This window comes from Dipodomys spectabilis, unplaced genomic scaffold (genome assembly GCF_019054845.1).
Source record: "Dipodomys spectabilis isolate Male_0828 unplaced genomic scaffold, ASM1905484v1 ptg000411l, whole genome shotgun sequence".
In the NCBI taxonomy this organism is placed as follows: Eukaryota; Metazoa; Chordata; class Mammalia; order Rodentia; family Heteromyidae; genus Dipodomys; species Dipodomys spectabilis.
This window is the reverse complement of record NW_024871088.1, coordinates 1,896,542-1,916,507: the sequence shown is the minus strand read 5'-3', so window position 1 is coordinate 1,916,507 and position 19,966 is coordinate 1,896,542. Positions and strand designations below refer to the sequence as shown.

The window sequence follows — 19,966 nt, the reverse complement described above, 5'->3', positions numbered from 1 at the left end:
AATGCTTCCATATAAAAATCTAAGTATTATAGTATAAAGTATCTTATTTTTGAGTAAATTTAAGTGAAAGATACTACAATATGTCAAATATACAGCTGAGATTCTTGGGGGACAAGAGTGAAAGGTATATAATCTGTGGTTAGATGATGAAGAAAGGAATACAAAGAAGTCTGTATTTGGGGCAGGAAGGACAGAGACAAAATGCATGAAAATTGGTTCCCTACTTTTTGGATATAATAAGGCGGAGGCATGCTCTCTTTCTTATATTTGTTCTTCTATCTGCTGGCATCAAAGCATGCTACCTATTTTCATTAGCTTTTCACAGGATCTAGAATCTAGGTCACCAATGACAACATACATGTAGAAGTTATTATCCATAGATAACAACAATTGAGTGTTTAATACACAATGTCCCAGTCACTTCACTATACTGAATGCTTCAAATGGGATACTACTCAATTTACCTCAAAACTCTGGTGAAAATGCCTTCCGTATTTCTGCTTATAGATGAGGAAACCAGCACAGATTTGTTCAAAGGGTCAAACATAATTCTAGAGCTAATGAGAAACTGGCTAATTTGAAAGGTTTTCTGATAGCTGTCTATTTATTCACTGTGCACTAGTATACTTTTGATGATAGTGTTTTACATAGCATCAAATATGTAAACATCTCTTCGTAAAGAGTATGAAACAAACTACTGCTTAAATAATAAAGGTTGATAAGCAGGGTATAAATAATAGGAGTTTAAAAGGACTTCATTTCCTGAGGAATGAAGCCCACATATACTTTTTAAAGTACATGCATGCAAATATACTTTAAATATACTGCAAATATACTTTAAAAAATATTAAGAAGAACACTTATATACAAGTAAAAAATATCTAATTAAAAATGTCCTTTTTCCTACATTCGCAATACTATCATAGTTCTAGGTTAGGTCTTTGTAAGCATTTAAAAGATGCTCAGCATCATTAGTTATCACAAAAATGTTAACTAAAAACACATGAGATACAATTGCACACCCATCAAAACACCTAAAATTAAAGACAGACACAAGTGTTGGCAATGATGCAGCAACACTGGGCCTGGTGGTAAAAATGTAAAATTATGTAATAACTTGGGGAAAATGTGTGACAAATTTTAAGATATTACAAATACTTACCATATGAACCAATAACTCCATTCCTAGGTATTTTCCAAAAAGATATATATCTATATATATACACACACAAACATTTATATGTAGAGAATCATAGTTATTCATGAGAGTTGAGAACTGAAAACAATCCAAATACCTAGAAACAGGTTGAAAACTGAAAGCAATGAAAATATCTACAAACAGGTAAATGGATAAATGACTTATGGTATATACATACAATACTACTTATTAAAAAGGTGGCTCAGTGGTAGAGCGCTTGTCTTGCATGCCTGAGGCCCTGGGTTCGATTCCTCAGCACCACATAAGCAAAAAGAAAAAAGCCAGAAGTGGCACTGTGGCTCAAATGGTAGAGCACTAGCCTTGAGCTGAAGAGCTGAGGGACAGTGCCCAGGCCCAGAGTTCAGGTCCCACGACTGGACCCCTCCCCCCCCCCAAAAAAGTAAACAAACTACTGATTTATATAACATGAATGAGTGAATATAAAAACTTTTACAATGAACAAGACAAGCAAGACACAAAAAGATACACACTGTATCTTTCCATTTATTGGAAACTGTACAAAAGACAAAACTAATTAACAGAGATAGAAAATAGATTGTAGTTGCCTGGAGCAGAGTATGGGGGGAGGCAACTGACTGACTGGGAAAAGAAATGTTGGAAAATCTAGAGCAATGGAAATTCTTTCTGTCTTAATTACAGTGGCCATTTAAAGGGATATGTACACATACATATTTACATATGTAAGTAAAATGTCACTGAGTTAACAATTAGGGATTTATGTAGACGATCAGACTCCTAAATGGTTACTCCAAACTGCTTAAAAAAATAAACTTGTCTCATGAATGGATAGAAAGTTTATATATATGTTAAAAAGACAGTTGGCATGATCAGTGGATTTAAGCATTAGATGGGTAGCTTAACTAGATAATCTTTCATGTTCTCCCTACCTCTGAGATACTTTGACAACTATTAAGAAAGAATGTCACCAATTATCATCTTTCTACCATAAAATGGCCCCTTTACTTTTAGTAAGAAAATTTTATTATGTTATACAGTAAAACAATAAGAAAAGTGTACTGCAGGTCAGGACCCTCTGCATTCATGGTGATTTAAGCTAACAAGAAAACATGTAGGAGCGACAATGTTGTCAGACATCTTGTATTCCTATACTGTTTTGTAGAATGGGAACCTCTTTGTAGACCTACTTAAAGATAATAATAATAAAAATAAATAAAATTTTAAAAAAGAAAACATGAATCAAAACACTGTATCCTGAGAAAGATCTTACCAATTGTGCAGCCAAGACACTTGAGAACTCACTATTCATGGCATATGGAAGTGCTGTCTGTGCTCTTGAACCATAAGTAGTCTGAAATCTTTTCTTTACCTCATTCAGAAAATTGAAGGCTCTGGAACGTTCAAAATCCTAAAAAGTAACCAACATAGAATTCACACTTACAAAGTAAACAAAAGTGCCATGGATTACCAACAACAGTATAAACAGGATAATGGTTACTGAGCAATGACTCTATGAGGAGGAACTAGGACTAATTCCATTTTCTAAGATAAAGCAAAGACTTTGAAAAGGGTAGCTAACTTGACAAATGTGAAACACTTAGTAAATGAAAGAGTTGAGAGTTAAATCCAAACATGTCTGGTTATTGCCGATTGAGGTAATGGTAATGGTACCTGGGTTATTCAACTTCCTGAGGTTAGGAACTTGGAATTGATAGTTGCAAATAATGGTAATACAATGGAAAGGGTCATGTGAAATAACTTTGTCTATGCCCAGTCAGTCAATAAGTACATATACATGAATATGTATCAAATTATAGCTCAAGTAATATTTGACAATTCAAGATTTCATGATATTTTTCATCAATTCCAAACTCTTTCATACCAGTTTTGTCAGATGTTGATGTTTGTTTGTTTTCCCCTGATTTTAGAAGGTACAATGAGACCATGGTTAAAATCATTATGATTATCACTATGGTTGACACTCTTTTCCACTTCACCTAAGATAATTAGTCTAGACCAATGTTTTTAAAAATGGAGTTGATGTTAAAAATTCAAAGGGAGCATGCTCTTAGACAGAAAAAAATTGCATTGTTATTTTCACTGGTCTTTAACTTAATTTTCAACAGCAGTAGCTCATATCTGTAATCACAGCTATTTAGGAGGCAGAGATGAGAAGGATCAGATCATAGTTCAGGGCCAGTAAGGGCAAAAGGTTAGCAAGACTCCCATTCAACAAATAACATGCATGGTTGCTCATTTATGTGATCCCAGCTATACACAGAGCATATTGTAGGAGGACCATGGTCTAATGTTGCACTTACACAAAAAAGACTATCTAAAAAAATGACTAAAGCTAAGTGGGGTAAGTCCTGGCTTCAAGTGGTAGATCCTGCCTAGCAAGCACAGGACCCCAAGTTCAAACCCCAGTACTGCCATAATATTTTTTGTCCTTTTAACTGTGAATGTAGGTAATAAATCAGAGGAGTATTAAGAAGTAATTGCAATTTTGTCATCTACAGAAATCTTTTTTATATACCATGGCCATTATAGATACATGGAGAACATTCAAGCTCATCTCTATTTCAAACTTTTTACTTGTTATTAGACTCATGACTAGGTACTGTTAATGAGCTCATAAAGAAGTATATTTATTATTGTATCATTTAAAATACGTTCAATATTATAAATACGCATATTTTAGTATAATCAGTTTTGTTTAGATCACATGCATACTATTTCATATATTTAATAACATTATGAACATGCCCACAGGTGACAAAGGGGTCTGTAACAATAAATGTTAGAGCTCAATGTTGGTGGCTCATGCCTATAATCCTAGCTACTCAGGAGGCTGAGAACTGAGGATTGAAGTTCGAAGCCAGGCTAATCAAGAAAGTCCATGACTCTTATCTCCAATAAACTACTCAGAAAAAGCTGGAAGTGGTGCTGTGGCTCAAGTGGTATAGCACTAGCCTTGAGTCCAGAGAAGCTTAGGGACAGTGCCCAGGCCCTGAGTTCAAGCCCTCGCACCAGCAAAAAATAAAAATAAAAATCCAAAAACCAAAAACAAAAAATACCCCCAAAACAATAAAGGTTAGGGATCCTAACACATGGCAATTGTGCCAATTCCATTACCAGAACAGTTTAGAAATAAGCATGTGGCCAGTAAGACATGAAAGGATAGTCACTTCAAAAGTAAGGAGAAGGCATAGATGTAGGAAATGTTTCCTTATTCCCACAATAAGAGACTAAAATACAAAGGCATGGCACAGCAGCTCACACCTATAATGCAGCTACTCAGGAAGCAGAGATGGGGAAACTACATAGGAAGTACAAAGAAGAAAATCAGTCTAGGCCAGCCTGGGCATAAATGAGATCTTATTCAAAAACTAAGTAAAAGCAAAAAAGACAGTGGGGGCATACTTCAACTGGCAGAGTACCTGCCTAATAAGGGCAACATTCGGAATTCATACCCTAGTACCACCAAAAGAAAAAGACTAGAGAATCTAATTCCTATTTTTTATACATGACTAAATAAGCATGTAGCTCCATGCAATCATTAGGGAAACTTCTAGGGGAAGAAACTGACAAGAAAGAGAAGAGTTGTTGATGGCATCATAAAGTTACAGAGTTTTTGGAGTATAGAGCCAAGAAACACTAAAGAAAAAAATGCCCAGAACATAACTGGATGGGGGACATGGCTCAAGCAGCAGAGCTCTTATCTAGCAATTCTAAGGCTCTGAGTTCAAACCTCAGTCCCATGAAAAAATGTCACATAACTGAAATAAACTATGTTTACATGATTACTGATTGTAATGTATTATTATTTTTTTTTTTTTGTCGGTCGTGGGGCTTGAACTCTGGGCCTGGGCGCTGTCCCTCAGCTCTTCAGCTCAAGGCGAGCGCTCTACCACTTGAGCTACAGCGCCACTTCCGGTTTTCTGGTGGTTTATTGGAGATAGGAGTCTCACGGTCTCTCCTGCCCGGGCTGGCTTTGAACCGCGATCCTCAGATCTCAGCCTCCTGAGTAGCTAGGATTACAGGCGTGAGCCACCAGCACCCGGCTGTAATGTATTATTTTGTTCTTTTCAAAATCTACACACATTAAAACTTATTAACTACTGAATAGAGTTATGATAAAGTGTATTTAACATTGTAGTCACATTTTTGAGAAGCTCTGATTCCAAAAATCATAATTATAATAATCAATTTTAATAATAAAACAAGATAAATGCTGAAGTTTCAAGACATTAAACTAAAACTATAAAAGTTGAGCTGATCTATACATATCTAAGTACAAAAGATTATCATATGTAGAGCTATATAACAAATGAAAGAACAGGAAAAAAAAGCTACAAAAAGTTTGCATCCCCTTTACCCACTATAGGTATAAATAATTAAGAACTACATAATGAAATAGTAATATGCCTTCAAGTTACTTACATCATCAGTGATACAAAGATATACAATCCTGTCTTGGCAGATGTAATGAAACAAATAACTGTAGAATAAAAGATATATAACTTACTTTGGTTAAAAGCAATATTCCTTTTATATCTATCTTGTATGTATGCATAGGCAAACCCAATAATGCTAACATATTATTTGCAAATAAAATTGATTCTCTTCCTCGCTTTCCTCATACATCTGTTTCTCTCAATTTAAACCAACAGGAGTGAATAAGAAGTTCTCTACCCTAATGACATAAAACAAAAGCATGTGTGTTACCCATTAAAATTACTCCTATAAAAGGATAATTGGGCTCTTCAGGCATGAATAAGAGAAGACATCTTAAATTAAGTATTAGTATCAATGGACCACATGGCTTTCCTTGCTTTTTACTAATATCTCAAAGCAAATACCTTTTCTACCAAATGCTCAATAATATTTGTTTGAGTATCTAGTTCGATCCAGTTATCATATTACATATGAGGATATCAAAATGCAAAACTTATCCCTGTCTTGCTGAGGATCACAGTGCAAGTAATTGCAGTATAGTGTAGCTAATATAATGATGATAAAGTTAAAGGCAGTACATGGTACTCTGGGGATGCACAGGACACAGGTAACAGAGATTTGCTCAAGGGTACCAGAAAAGACTCCTTGGAAATAATGATGTCTGATCTGAGACCTGAAGAATAAGTAAGAGAATGCAACTCAAAGAATCATCAAGAGATAAATGAGCTAGATATAAATGAGCATATAATAGATCTAGGAAAGTAAAATTCATTCACATGTCTAAAGTACAGAACATGGAGAAAAATAAATTACCTGAAGGGATGATAATAGGGATATAACCAGATGCCAGGTTATACATATATATGGTATTATTATCTTAAGAAAAATGAACAAGCATTAATAGCTTTTATCCTGGGGGAGAATGTTGCCAGATTTGCTAATGACTACCAAAATCTAAGTATCATCTATCCCTTGCGCTCCAGTCTGACCTACACTAGTGTCTGTTAAACACATCCAATTGAACATACCATAGACAATTAAACATAACGTCCCAAACTAAGAGTTATCATTTTCTCTATTAATCTCTCCTAGGACATATTTAGGAGTCACTGGTGCAAAGTCCATAAACAATATCAAGGTATGATCCTGCTCATCAAGGAGCCTAAAGTCAGGTGACAGAGAAAACCAAGATTGTAGTTACAACACAGTGTGACAAGTGCTAAACTAGATGGTAGGTAGATACATAGAAGCACCCCAGTCTTGGAGTTTCGTACTTTGTATAAGGTGAACTATCTTAAGTTCAGAGAGAAAATGGCAGAATTTTAAAATTAGGGTATGGTAAGTACATTCCAATAAAAATTAAGAGCTATTGTCAAGGACAGAAAGAAAAAAACATCATTGAGCTGTACATTGTTAAGTATGGCTGTAGAACAAACTTGAGGACTCACGTACTGAAAAACAATACTAGAGAAGGGAAAAGGGGAAAGGGAATAGATGAAAAAGAATAGATTGGAAAACTTCTTGGAGAATGACAAGGATTTAGTGAAGAAGTCTAATATGATTTTCAAGTTTAGGCTTAGCCAGTTGAGTAGCCAGTAATGTTGCTAAAGTAAAAAGGAATATGAAGAACAGCTTTCAGAAGAAAAACACTAAACATAAAGTAAAACAGACTTTCTTCTTTAGGTATAAAGTAAGAAGATGTTTTATTGAATTGGTGAACAAAAGAATAGAACAGAAATTAAGGCAGAAGAATAGAAAGAAAATTGTAAGTGATGGAGCCTCACCCCATAGGTCACAGGGATAGACTGCACCAGGATGAAAATGGAAAAGCACAGCAGATACCTTCTTCTACTAAAATTGACATTGTAACTAGATTATTATAGCTTCCTTTGTAATTAGGTGTGACTATGTTACTAAGTCCTGGCTCATAAAAATATAAGCAGAACATGTTTCCTATATTCCTCTTAAAAGATTTTCTTGACCATTTTCCTAGAAAATAATTAGAAACACACACACACACACACACACACACACACACACACACACACACACACACACACACACAAACACACTATAAGCCTTATAAAGTTCTTAAGAAACTCTATAGCCATATTCACTAGAGAGTGAGATTAACTCCTATAGAAATCTCTGGGTCCCCCAAACCATACTGCAGGAAGCAGATATAAAACCTGTATAGTTCTCAAAGATGACACATTTTCTTATACTCACTTGGGACATGGCCAAAAGGTATAGCTGACCAAAAAGAACTTCCTGGATAACAAGAGCAGGAGTTATGGAGAAAGTACGGAGTTTCTCCAACAAGCAGAACCACTAAAAGACCCTCATCAGAGACTTTGAAATTGCTATGAAGCAGTTATGTGATCATTGTTAGGCCATACTCACTTCTACATGTTTCTTGGAAAACTTTTAACCACCATTTCTGAAACACTCATCTCTGGACTCTCATTACATTTATTTTGTATCTTAAGAGTTTTTCTCATAGTAGCTTAGAGTAGACAAAATTATAAAAAGGAGTTACCCCTAGAAAATAAGAACTTTGAAATAAGAACTAAGGAAATAAGGATTGATTAAGAAACAAAAGATTCTTTAAACATCATTGAGGAAAGCTGAGTCATTTTTATGGGATTATTCAGATTTCCCAGTTAGGATTCCTCCAATAAGCCACCAAAGTCATCTTTATAAAGAAAAAGGTATCATATCCTAAAAACTTTCAATGCTTTTCCACTTCCCAAAGGGGAAATGTAAATTCCTACTTCCAAACTCTTCTTTAAAAAAATATATTTTATTTTTATTATAGAGGTGGTATACAGAGGGGTTACAGTTACAGAAGTCAAGTAAAGAGTACATTTCTTTTTAGACCATGTCATTCCTTCCCTCACTTTCTCCCAGTTTTTCCCGCTTGTCCCCACCCACAAATTGTATAGTTCATTTTCCAGTGTCTAATGAGTACCAGTGCTGCTGCGTTTATTTACCCTTTGACCCTCTTTTTCTGTGCCCTCTTACCCTTCCAGAGACAAATAAACTAACAAAAATAGACAAGAGGAAAAGACAACAAAAACAGCAGCAACAACAAAAAAATCTTGTTTCTATACCTTAGAGTTATTTTGTAAAATATTATTTTATATGATCAGATACACATGGCTATTGAGCCTTTGTGATCCATTCCTATGAATATCCTCCTTTGGTCTCACTATGTGACTGTCTAAAGACCAGTATAATTTATCATGTTCCAGTGTATTTTTTTAACTAGCTATGTGTTTACTTGTAGATTTACAGGCACATTCTAGTTACCACAAATGAGGGAAACCATTCAACCTATGTTTATTTGGATCTAGCTTATTTTGTTTAATATCATTTTCCCCAAGTCTTTCCATTTCCTTACAAATGATACAATATCATTCTGATGGAAGAGTAGAATCCCCTTCCATTACATTAATTCCATTGATACCACATTTTCTTGATTCATTCATCCACTGAGGAGCATCTGGGTTGATTCAATATCTTGGCTATGGTAAACAATGCTGCAATAAACATGGTTGTGCTGGACACTTTAGTGTGGCACTAGAATCAATTCTAAACGGGTCAAAGATTAAACATACCACAAAAATATTACAGGAAGAAATCTGGTAAACACTAGGGCTCCTAGGCATGGGTCAAAACTTCCTAAGTAAAAATCCAGAATCACAAAAAAATCGGCATTGTATCAAAGTGAAGAGTTTCTGCATGGCAAAGGACATAGCTAGCAAGATAAATAGAAAGCCCACAGAATGGGAGAAGATTTTTACCAGCTATGCATCAAAGACCTCATATTAAAATACACTTAGAGCTCAAAAAATTAACCCACCCAAAATAAACCTTCAAAGAACAAACAACCCAATTAATGAATGGGCTAAAGACTTAAAGAGAAACTTCTCAGAGGAAGAAGTAAGAATGCCAATAGACTCATGAAGAAATGTTAGATATCCTGGCCATAAAAGAAATGCAAATCAAAACAACATTGAGATTCTCTATCACCCCAGTTAGAATGACCATTATCAAGAAAACCATTAACAACAAATGCTGGCAGGGATGTGGCCAAAAGAGAACCCTACTACACTGTTGATGGAAATGTAAACTTGTTTAACCACTCTGGAAAGCAGTATGGAGGTTTCTCAAAAGACTAAAAGTGGAGCTTCCCTATGACCTAGCAATTCCACCCACTTCCAGACTCTTAACATGCACTATGAAGCCCTACGTGAATTTTCTGCTATCCATCTTTATCTTTACCATCCAAGGTAACAAAAAACAACTTACAGATCCCTAAATAGGATTACATACATCCATAAGTTTCTACCTACTGTTCCTCTTAATTAGAATGCTACCCACCTACCACTACCTACCCAATCTATTATACTTATCTATGGATTTTTTCATTAAATTATAATCTCTATTAGGCAAATACTACATTTCTTGTTATATCACTAAGCAAAGTGCCTAGCAATAGTTAGGTACTATGTGAATTTCATAAAAAGAACAATGGAATACTTTTATTATCATTTCTTATATCCTATAACTCTACAATAAAGTCAATTTTGCATCAACATTTCCATATCTTCCTTTAAAATAATATCATCACTTCAATAACAGAATAAAATAACTGTAAGTTTATAAGCTTTTTTTTCTAAGTTCGTAAAAGTAACTGATCTGTCAGCTCATTCAAATTAATCTACCTAAAAAGCTTGCTTTCTACTTTTTTTGGGGTTCAGATTACAAAATTCTTTTGTTCCCTTTACCACATGCAGATCAGAACTCACTTGCCATGTGAGTACGTTAGTTTGTTATTTTCAGAAGGTATCTTAGCCAGAATCTGCTCTGTCACCTCCAGGAAGTTTCCTCCACACCAAGCATGTTTGGCAAGGATCGTGGTTCCCCGGGCAACAACAGCAAAAAGAATGGCCATGGCTTCACAGTCTATTTTAAAGAAAAAACACACACACAGATACAGATTTTTAGCATATTTCTTTAACATGATCTTTCAAAAGCAACTATAATTTATCAAAATTCACCTAGCGACATTGAAAGTAACAAAAGACTTAAAAAGAGCTGGGAGCATAACACAGTGGTAGAAACCATATGTAGTATTTGCAAAGGCCTGGGTTTGATCTCTAGCACCAACAAGAAAGACAGACCAATAAGGTCCCAGTCTTCCACAAGCTTACAAATTAACCTGCACTTACATCCACATACCAGTGATACATTGCAACATTGCATTTACAATTGTAACATAAACTGATACTATCTTTTTGAAAAGCAATGAACATAAATAGCAGAAACATCCTGAAATTTTATCATAGAGAAATTGTTTAACATAATTAGATTCTAGATTCACACAAAATCCATATTTATTAAATGGTCATGATGTGACAGGAACTACTTTAAGTATTTTGTAATTGTTTACCCATTTAATTCTAACAACTCAATGAAATTATACATATGCTGACACACCTATTACAGATGAGGAAACTGATTTTTCCCCAATTACAGGGGTAAAGGAGCTATAATTTAAACTCAGGAACTACGACTCTAGAATCTACAATTTTATAGTGATATGGTTTACTACTTCTAAAATAAAGACATTATCTATAATAGAAATAAAGTGAAAAAGTAAAAACTTTCCACAAGAGGGAAGTGGTTTTAAAAACTGTGGTAAGAGCTTTCATAAAATGTTACTAAAATGATATGGCATGAGTTTAAGATATTTCCTTATGTTTGGCTATGAATATGTGCTATTTCCCACAATACAACAGACTAGTTGCTCTTATTTAATGACATAAACTTTCAAAGATGAACAAATAAATTCCTCAACCTAATATTATTGATGATCATGTTCATTATCACCTACGACATCAGAGGCTCTAAAACTATAATGAGAATACAAATTATCTTAGTGGCAGAATAAGAGTCACTTGCTAAAAACTCAAATTCTTGGCATAATTTCATAAAATTCTGATTCTGTAAACCTGAAGTGCAGCCTTGGAATCTGGTTTTAAAGTAAGTTTGTATGGATGTAGATGATTCAGATAACCATATTTGTGAGACACAGCAGCAGGCTATTAAGTGCTTAGCATCTAAGGTCTCTTATTTAAGAGTCCTTACTGAAATCCCAGAACTAAATTAACACAATACGCAGAACAGAAGGCACTCATCTGCCTCTTCAGATGTATTCCTCTTAGGATGTCTTCAGAATTCCTGTGTAAATAATGTTGTTCTCCAAGGCTGGGTCCTCAGATTCTTCTTTCTGGAATTCTCTGCAGAAAGTTACAGTTTCAAAATCACTGTGTACATTTAATACCATTGACCAAAGGTTTCCTCAATCATATATAATGCTCTGGGTACTACTGTATTTCTTAGTCTCTTGTCTATACATTATCTTGCTTTTCTACTTCCTTCAACTTACTATATTCTGGCTTGTCCTCTTACTGCTCCATAATAAGATGCTTCCTAATCACCAATAGCTACTATGTTGTAAAGTACAGTGGTCATTTATTTATTCTCACCCCTCTTAACTTCCAGGAACCATGAACACCCTAGATCAATCTTCCTTCCTGAAACATTCCTATATTTGTTGATGCCTTTTCTATTTTCCTGTTTACTTGCTCTCTATTTTACCACTAAATGTTGATTTCCCTAAGGGATTGATTCTAAACTCTTATTATCCCCACATAAATCCTTCTGGATGTACTATTTTAAATATGACTTATCTGAAGATGCACTTCATATAGAAAAAGAGAAGAGTGTTGATGATAAAACTGAATCCACAAGCCAGAAGAGTGTAGTAGCTCAGAGGACAAAGGGAAAGAAAACTTCAAGAAACAATTGTCAGGGGTTAGCTATGTTTATGATAGAAATTAAGCACTATAAAACAGTCACTGCAATTTTATAAGAAAGGGGCCCATTGTTTGGAGGCAAAGAAACACACACACACAAAATCTTCTGGACACACACACACACACACACACACACACACACACACACACACAAATCTTCTGGTCCTCCAGACAAAAAGATGAAATAGTAGCAGTCTTAGTTCTGTGCAGTTCCAAGAAAACTAAGTTTTATAACAATACAAAAAAATCTATTCAAGTTCAGGCTTGAACTCAAGACTCAGATCCTACCCCTTAGCTTTTCTGCTCAAGTCTAGAACTCCACTACTTAAGCAACAGCTCTAATTCCTTAGGGTAGTTTGGTGGAGATAAATCTCATGGGTTTTCCTGCCCAGGATGGCTTCCAATCGTAATCCTCAGATCTCAGCCTCCTGAGTATCTAGGATTACAGGCAAACCACTGGTGCCCAGCAGAAAAATCCACTGTTTTAGCAAACCACAAATTCATGACAAATCAAGGATATGAGGTATGTACTTAAAATGTTAACATAAAATTAAATCACAGTAAGATATAAAGTGCCTTGATCTCTTTAAGTACTACTGACATTAAAGTCTGTGCTGCTTAGAAACATGTGTAATACTGAATTCAATTCTGAGTATCTCAAGGTTGGACAGAAGGGAGACAGAATGGGTTAGCAACCATTATATTATATCAAGAACAGCTAGAAGCTAGGTGTTGATGGCTCATGCCTGTAATCCTAACTACCCAGGAGGCTGAGATCTGAGGATCAAAGTTCGGAAGTAGCCCAGGCAAACAAATCCACAAGACTCTTATTTCCAATTAATTAGCCAAAGCCAGAACTGGAGGTGTGGCTCAAGTGGTAGAATGCCAGCCATAAATGAAAAAGCTAAGCAATAAATAGCATGAGGCCTGGAGTTCACACACACACACACACACACACACACACACACACACACACACACACACACACACACACACACACACACACACACACACACACACACAAATGGCCAGAACAAGAAATATTTAACATGAAAAAAGAAAATATCCTCGTTTCCCAGATCTGTATTTCAGTGTTTACAAGGGAGGGTTACCTTTCCTCACTTCCCTTTTGACAGAGATTAGAAGTACTTCTTTAAGAAAAAAGTAAATTTGAGAAATTGTAAAAAAAAAAGAAAAAGAAAAAGAAAATATAATAGTAAATTCAAGTTTATATAGAATATGGCCAGTTGGAATAAGGAGTACATCACTCAGCATAAAACTAGGAATAATAAATATAAAGAAGTAGAGTATTATTTTTAGATAAAAGTAATTCCTAAATTTCCTCTCTTTCTTCCCCAAACCTTTATCCTATCTTTTCCTTCAGTCATATTAGAGGCCTGTCCATAGAACTCTGTGATAGAAAGCTTGAAGTCACTGTGTTAAATTTCCAAATAAAAGGTATTTTTGTTCCAGTTGCTAAGTTCCAGTTTCAAAAGATATGCTGTAGTTGAATTCAAATGAGAGAAGCAATTAATTGGTGTAACAAGTGAAATGCCCTTTTATATTATTATTTATATAGGAAGAGCTTATATTATACAAGAGCTTCAAACAGCAAGCTTAAAAAAGAAACTTTCAAAATATATCCATTTGTAAGGGATTACCTGTATGAAATATTTAGTAATAGCAAAGGAAAATACAAATGTCTGGATGAACATTTCACTAGAGGTTGAAACTAGTTTCAGGGAACTGAGTGGGGGGAAAGATCAAGTCTTGAGTATTCCTCACACTCAACTCCATGTGATCTGAGAATTTTTAAAAATTCTATATTGTTATTATAATATTAAAAAGGTTATAAGACTGTTGTGGATCATCTAATGTACACTTTACAAATAAAAAAGGTATAAAATCCAGTGCTGCATTTATATTCATGTTTATGAAGGCAAAGTTGTGAAGAAATTCACCCAAAATGCCAGAACTTTTTAGTGTCTTGAAAGCATGTCTGGTTGATCTTTGGTTGACACTCCCTAAAATTATGATACTCATGGCTTAAACACTCTCATGTTTCCATTGTTTTCAATTAGTTTTAAAGAACAAATTTGTTCTTAGTAGTAACAATTTAAAATTGAAAGATAACTGCAGGGAATAAGACTTGAATTTTTATTTTTTATTTTTTTTGGGGGGGGAGGGGGTTCCGGTTGTGGGGCCTGAACTCTGGGCCTGGGCGCTGTCCCTCAGCTCTTCAGCTCAAGGCTAACACTCTACCACTCGAGCCACAGCGCCACTTCCGGCTTTTTTTTCCTGCTTCTGTGGTGCTGAGGAGTTGAACCCAGGGCCTCAGGCATGCAAGGCAAGCGCTCTACCACTGAGCCACCTTCCCAGCCCGACTTGAATTTTTAAAATTGAGACTTTTATCTAACATTTTGAAAATAATATCGTGGCATTATAACAGTAACATGTAAATTACTTCAGACTTAGGAGTAAATATTCAAATATTCATTTTTAATAAGGAAAAACCAAATTACATCGCAATGTGATATGCAAAGATTGTACAACCTTTAAAGGAAGTAAAAGAATTTAACTCATACAGTACATGATAGTAATCAGTATAATATCCAAAGAAAGCACTGTGTACCATTATTTGCATGTCTGAAAAGGGATGGTTTACATTATTAGCTCTTGCAACAGTTTCATTGCAAAATGTCTCATAGGGCGGACAAAATTTCCATGTTGCATACTATAGGTTAAATGGCCCATTTAATTAAAAGGTCCATGAGATACTGAGGAAAGTGATAGGAACTAATCTTTTAAGGTATAATACAAGGAGAGAAGACACAGAAGTGAAAACAACCTAAGATGGGTAATAGATTAGCCTAATATGTAAATTAAGTCAATTGAATTTGTTCAAAGAGAGTCTATTTCTATTTCAGTTCCAGCCAAGCAGAAGACAATGGAGATACAAAGTTGAATAAAAGTTGATATAAAGGACTCTTGTGCCCAAGAGAGCAAAAGTACAATGAGAAACAGACTTTATAAAGCAAATACAATAACTCATTAGGAATAAGTAATCTAAAAATGTCCACAATTATTCAGATTTCTTAAAATTCTGTGATTATCTCACTTTGGATAAAGGAATGAATGAAGGTGTTACTTGTATATTAGCAGTTTCCTTGTATAATGTTAGCATTAGTTCTACTTAGAAAAAAGGTCAAAGTGTTCATTTTACCCTGTTTTCCCAGTGTTCAGCACAGTGCCTAGCATCTAATATCACTCGAATATTTGTTGAATAAATGAGTGAACACTAAATGTGTTTTGGTCTTAAATACAGTATAGATGGTAGATAACTTTATGTTTATATTTTATATTTATATTTATATTTATATATTTAGTAGGACCTGGTAAGAACGATTTCACTACCAAACTATCTCTCATTTAGATAAAGCAGTTGAACAGTTAGTAATCCAATCCCCAACTCTTTGTGGCTCTTAGAAGGAAATAGGCCAATTACAGCTAAACTTCAAATTGTGATGCAATAATCTCGGAGGAAACATAAAAACTAAGAACATAGCTATGAGAAAAATAAAATGTTCATGAAAAGTGAAGTTACTTTTTGTGTTGGTATCACAAATATTCTTTATGAACAATACTGAGACCTCACCAAATCCCTCTGATGTTCTCAGCATATAATTCTACCCTGTCAAGTCAACCACCCTTTTAAATTTTGCATTAAACAACATATAACATATTGATTATTCCTGTTTATCCTTGCCATCTAAACATGTAATTTCCTGACAAGTGTGTGTTCTATATTACTTACAACTAGCTGTTTCCCTACACATTAAAAAGTATATATCTGTTACAGTATATATAGTATATATCAGTTATTTAATAAATTATGGTACACATACAAATGGACTTGCTCCCCACACTAGCTACTCAAAGGGAAAGAATGTTTCATACATTAACAGCATGATCTGGGATCAAATGTGGGAAACTGGTACTTCAGGTAGTTGAGAACAATTAAGATAGAAAGAAAAGGATTTGATCACTGTGAGAGTTACAGGAAATAAAGATGTATTTATCAAAAAGCCAAGCACATGATCAATTTGATAGCTATTGGCTATCAATAAAAATAACAATATCATATAGATCTGATGCCAGAAAATAGATCTGAGTGGAAATACAATCCCTACTGAAACCGAGGAGAAAGAAGAATGTCAATATTAGGAAGTGGAAGAAGATGTAGGGTGATAGGAACTCGAAAAGGAGCATAAGCAGTCACAAGTAGGAGGGATAGCAGAAAGTGATGTCACTGAAAAAACGCAAAACGAATTTTTAGAAGACCGGCTATCAAATGCTACAGAAAGGTCTAACAGAACACGAAGAGTGGAAGTTAACATTTTTCCATCCTGTAACGACAACTGAAGTGACGCGTTCTGACACTCTAACTATAGGCCTTTTCAGTGGCGTACAACACACTTTGCCCAAACTGGACCTACTGAGCAATTCAAACTGTCGACATCGAGAAACCCCAGTCACCCTTACTCTGCCTCCACCCCAACACCTTTAAGTCTACACCTTCGCGTTCTCTCCGTCATCGTCCCTCGCTTCCCGCGGAGAACGTCTCGTTCTGTTTACCTGTCCGGGCACCCTCTGGGGCACACGGGCTCGTGACCGAGGGTCGCAGATTGGCCCAGAGCTGCCCGCTGCGCTCACCCAGAGAAGGACGGGCTTGAACAGGCTGACTTCCGCGTAAAGCGCCCCCACCCACTACGTATGGCCTCCTGGGAGTGTGAGCGCTCCTCCAATGGGAAGGGCAGTAGGGCGGGAACTACACGTTCCCAGCTACCCATCAGTCCACGAACCACACTGCATTATGGGACTTGTAGTTCCTGGGGCAGACTTGCCGGGCCTGTCACACTTGGGGTTAAGATTCCTGTTGTACACAACAGCAAATGGTGTAGGAGGTTTCTAGAAAATGACAGAATGCAAGTGTGGAAAAAAAAAATATGAATCTACCAGTATTGAGTAAACTAGTAAATGATGAGCTTCCGTAGGCATCTCCCTTCGGTCTCCCATAGCAATTAAAGTTACTTCATAGACAATATAGAAGTTATCTGACAGAAACTCCCTCTATTTCCACCAAGAAAATTAACCAGTTTCCCTGTACCCCTCACTATCATTTCTCCCATTCTACTATTATTGTGGTGGTAGTTATTTACTGCTTCTTTCTTTTGATTCTCCCATCTCTCTAGTCCACAATTCTCAACATTGTTCCTAAAACAAATACTTTACAAAACCTCTTTTTCTCTAAAATCAGGCCATTTCTAAAGTCTATAAAGTTCAATCCATTTCTGCAAGAAACTTCTTACTCTCTAGTTTTTCCCAAGACACTACACTCCCACTCCTGTGACAGCTCATTTTCCTTTGAAAAGTTCATGTTCTATGAGGCTCTTCCCTATACTTTCTTAATCCTCCCTATTACTTTGGTTGACTTTTTTTTTTCTCGGTCGTGGAGCTTGAACTCTGGGCCTGGGCACTATCCCTGTGCTCTTCAGCTCAAGGCGAGCACTCTACCGCTTGAGCCACAGTGCCACTTCCAGTTTTCTAGTGGTTTATTGGAGATAAGAGTCTCTCGGACTTTCCTGCCCGGGCTGGCTTGGAACTGTGATCCTCAGATATCAGCCTCCTGAATAGCTAGGATTACAGGTGTGAACCATGGGCACCCGGCCTTGCTTGAATTCTACATGTTGATATTTCCCATATATAGTAACCCTAGACAAGACTCCCATATTTCAGAGTCAATTATCTAATGATAAATGGACCAAAACTTTTCAGGTACCTGAAACTTAAAAGTACTCCCCAATTGACCTAATACATTTCTACTCTTCCCTAACCTGCTTGTACATCTCCTCTTAATCGCATGTCTCAACCAGTCAGTTTACCACACCAGTAAGCTGGGTATTATTTTGAATGGGTAGATTTCCTCAAAGTTATATTAGACAAAAGCAAGCTATATTGATTCTATCTCCTAAAAATTTCCTCTCATCAAGCTTCAGTTTTCTTATCTTTAAAATGAAGATAGTAATAGTGATTGTCCTCAAAGATTGTCACGATTAGTAAGCAGTAGAGCCAAACTAAAAAGAAACAGTATTACTGAGCAAACATTATGTTTACCACTAATTATCCTTCATTAGATCTTTATTAGATAATAATGATAGCTAGCATTCATTAGTTTATTTAGGCAGAGAGAAAGAAAAATGGCAAAGGTTTAAATATTTTGTTCAAGTTACTCTTCATTTCTCAGTGTTTTCCCATGCATACCAAGAATATAATACTAATCATAAGGTACTATAACAAGTAGTACTACCCTAAGTATGGTATAATATATCTTGGTTATTATGTATGCCTTTGGATGAACTATATACAAACTGAAGCACATTCAGAGAATAGTGACAAAAATGAATTTGGTACTATAGATCAGAAATAATATTACTAATCTTATCTCCTGCAAAATTGGAGACCATTCATAGTATGATCTTTATCTACCTCTCTTGCTTTAGGTCTTCTCCACCGACTCCCACACATTGCATTCAAGCCTGTTCCTATATGGTAAGTATGATAGCTAATTTTTCAATCAACTTTATGGTGCCAAGATTAAACATCACCTTTAGGTGTGTTTGTGAGAGTGTTCCGGAATGATATTACCATTTGAATTAGTGGAATCAGTAAAATAGGTTGTCCTTCCACAATGTGAATAGCATCATCTAGCTCACTGAAGATCTAAATAAAAGGAAAATGAGAAAATTGTTTCTTTTGACTACTTCACTGTGGAGTTGGGACATTTCATCTCATCTTCTGTACTCAGAGTGGGATTTTATACTAGTGGCTACCATGGTTCTCAGGCAGACTGTGCTTTCCTAGGATATCTGGTTACAGATGATAGATTTACAGCTTCTATAATCATCTGAGTTGATTCTTTAATAATCCCTTGTTCTCTATGAGATTTCTTGTGGACTCTATTTCTATTCTTATTACTTCATATTCTCTCCAAAAGTAATCTCATCCATATTCCAAAATTTATATATTCAATACAAGCCCTTGTATCAGGAAATCAAGGAAGGCCTCCAGGAAGGTATAAGATTTAAGCCAAAACCTGAAGGTAAAAAATAGAGTCAGCCACTAAAAGATAAAAAGGAACATAAATAAGGCTAGTGTGATAGGAGCGTACTGGCAGTTCAGAGGGAATAACAAGAGAGGAAAGCACAGTCTTTTTGCCCCACAAATTTATCGTTTCTTCACACATTACAGTTTCTACACCAGCTCCCTTATGTTTAAGAATGTGTTCTCCTTTGCTTTCTTGTGTACAGGAGGTCTTGCACAATTATGCGATCCATGAAAAATAATTTGGATTTTAAATCAGTACAGAAGTTCAAGTAGAACATTG

The 19,966-nt window shown here is 35.6% G+C and overlaps 1 protein-coding gene across 10 annotated transcripts in view; it reads right to left on the bottom strand.

The window, feature by feature from the left end:
- Vamp7 (vesicle associated membrane protein 7) overlaps positions 1 to 17,277 on the bottom strand; it is a 29,778-nt gene extending 12,501 nt beyond the window's left edge. The window contains exons 1-5 of one of the 10 annotated variants that reach the window (XM_042667485.1): positions 17,158 to 17,275; positions 11,792 to 11,943; positions 10,515 to 10,606; positions 5,621 to 5,678; positions 2,448 to 2,585 (exon numbers count right to left, since the gene is read on the bottom strand). In XM_042667485.1, the coding sequence (XP_042523419.1) occupies positions 2,448 to 2,585; positions 5,621 to 5,678; positions 10,515 to 10,543 (225 nt within the window). In that variant the 5' untranslated portion in view covers positions 10,544 to 10,606; positions 11,792 to 11,943; positions 17,158 to 17,275. Of the gene's footprint in view, positions 1 to 2,447; positions 2,586 to 5,620; positions 5,679 to 10,449; positions 11,944 to 17,157 lie in introns of all 10 variants that reach the window. The other 9 variants (XM_042667487.1, XM_042667486.1, XM_042667481.1 and 6 more) reach the window with 9 other exon arrangements.
- Positions 17,278 to 19,966: the final 2,689 nt, after the last annotated feature.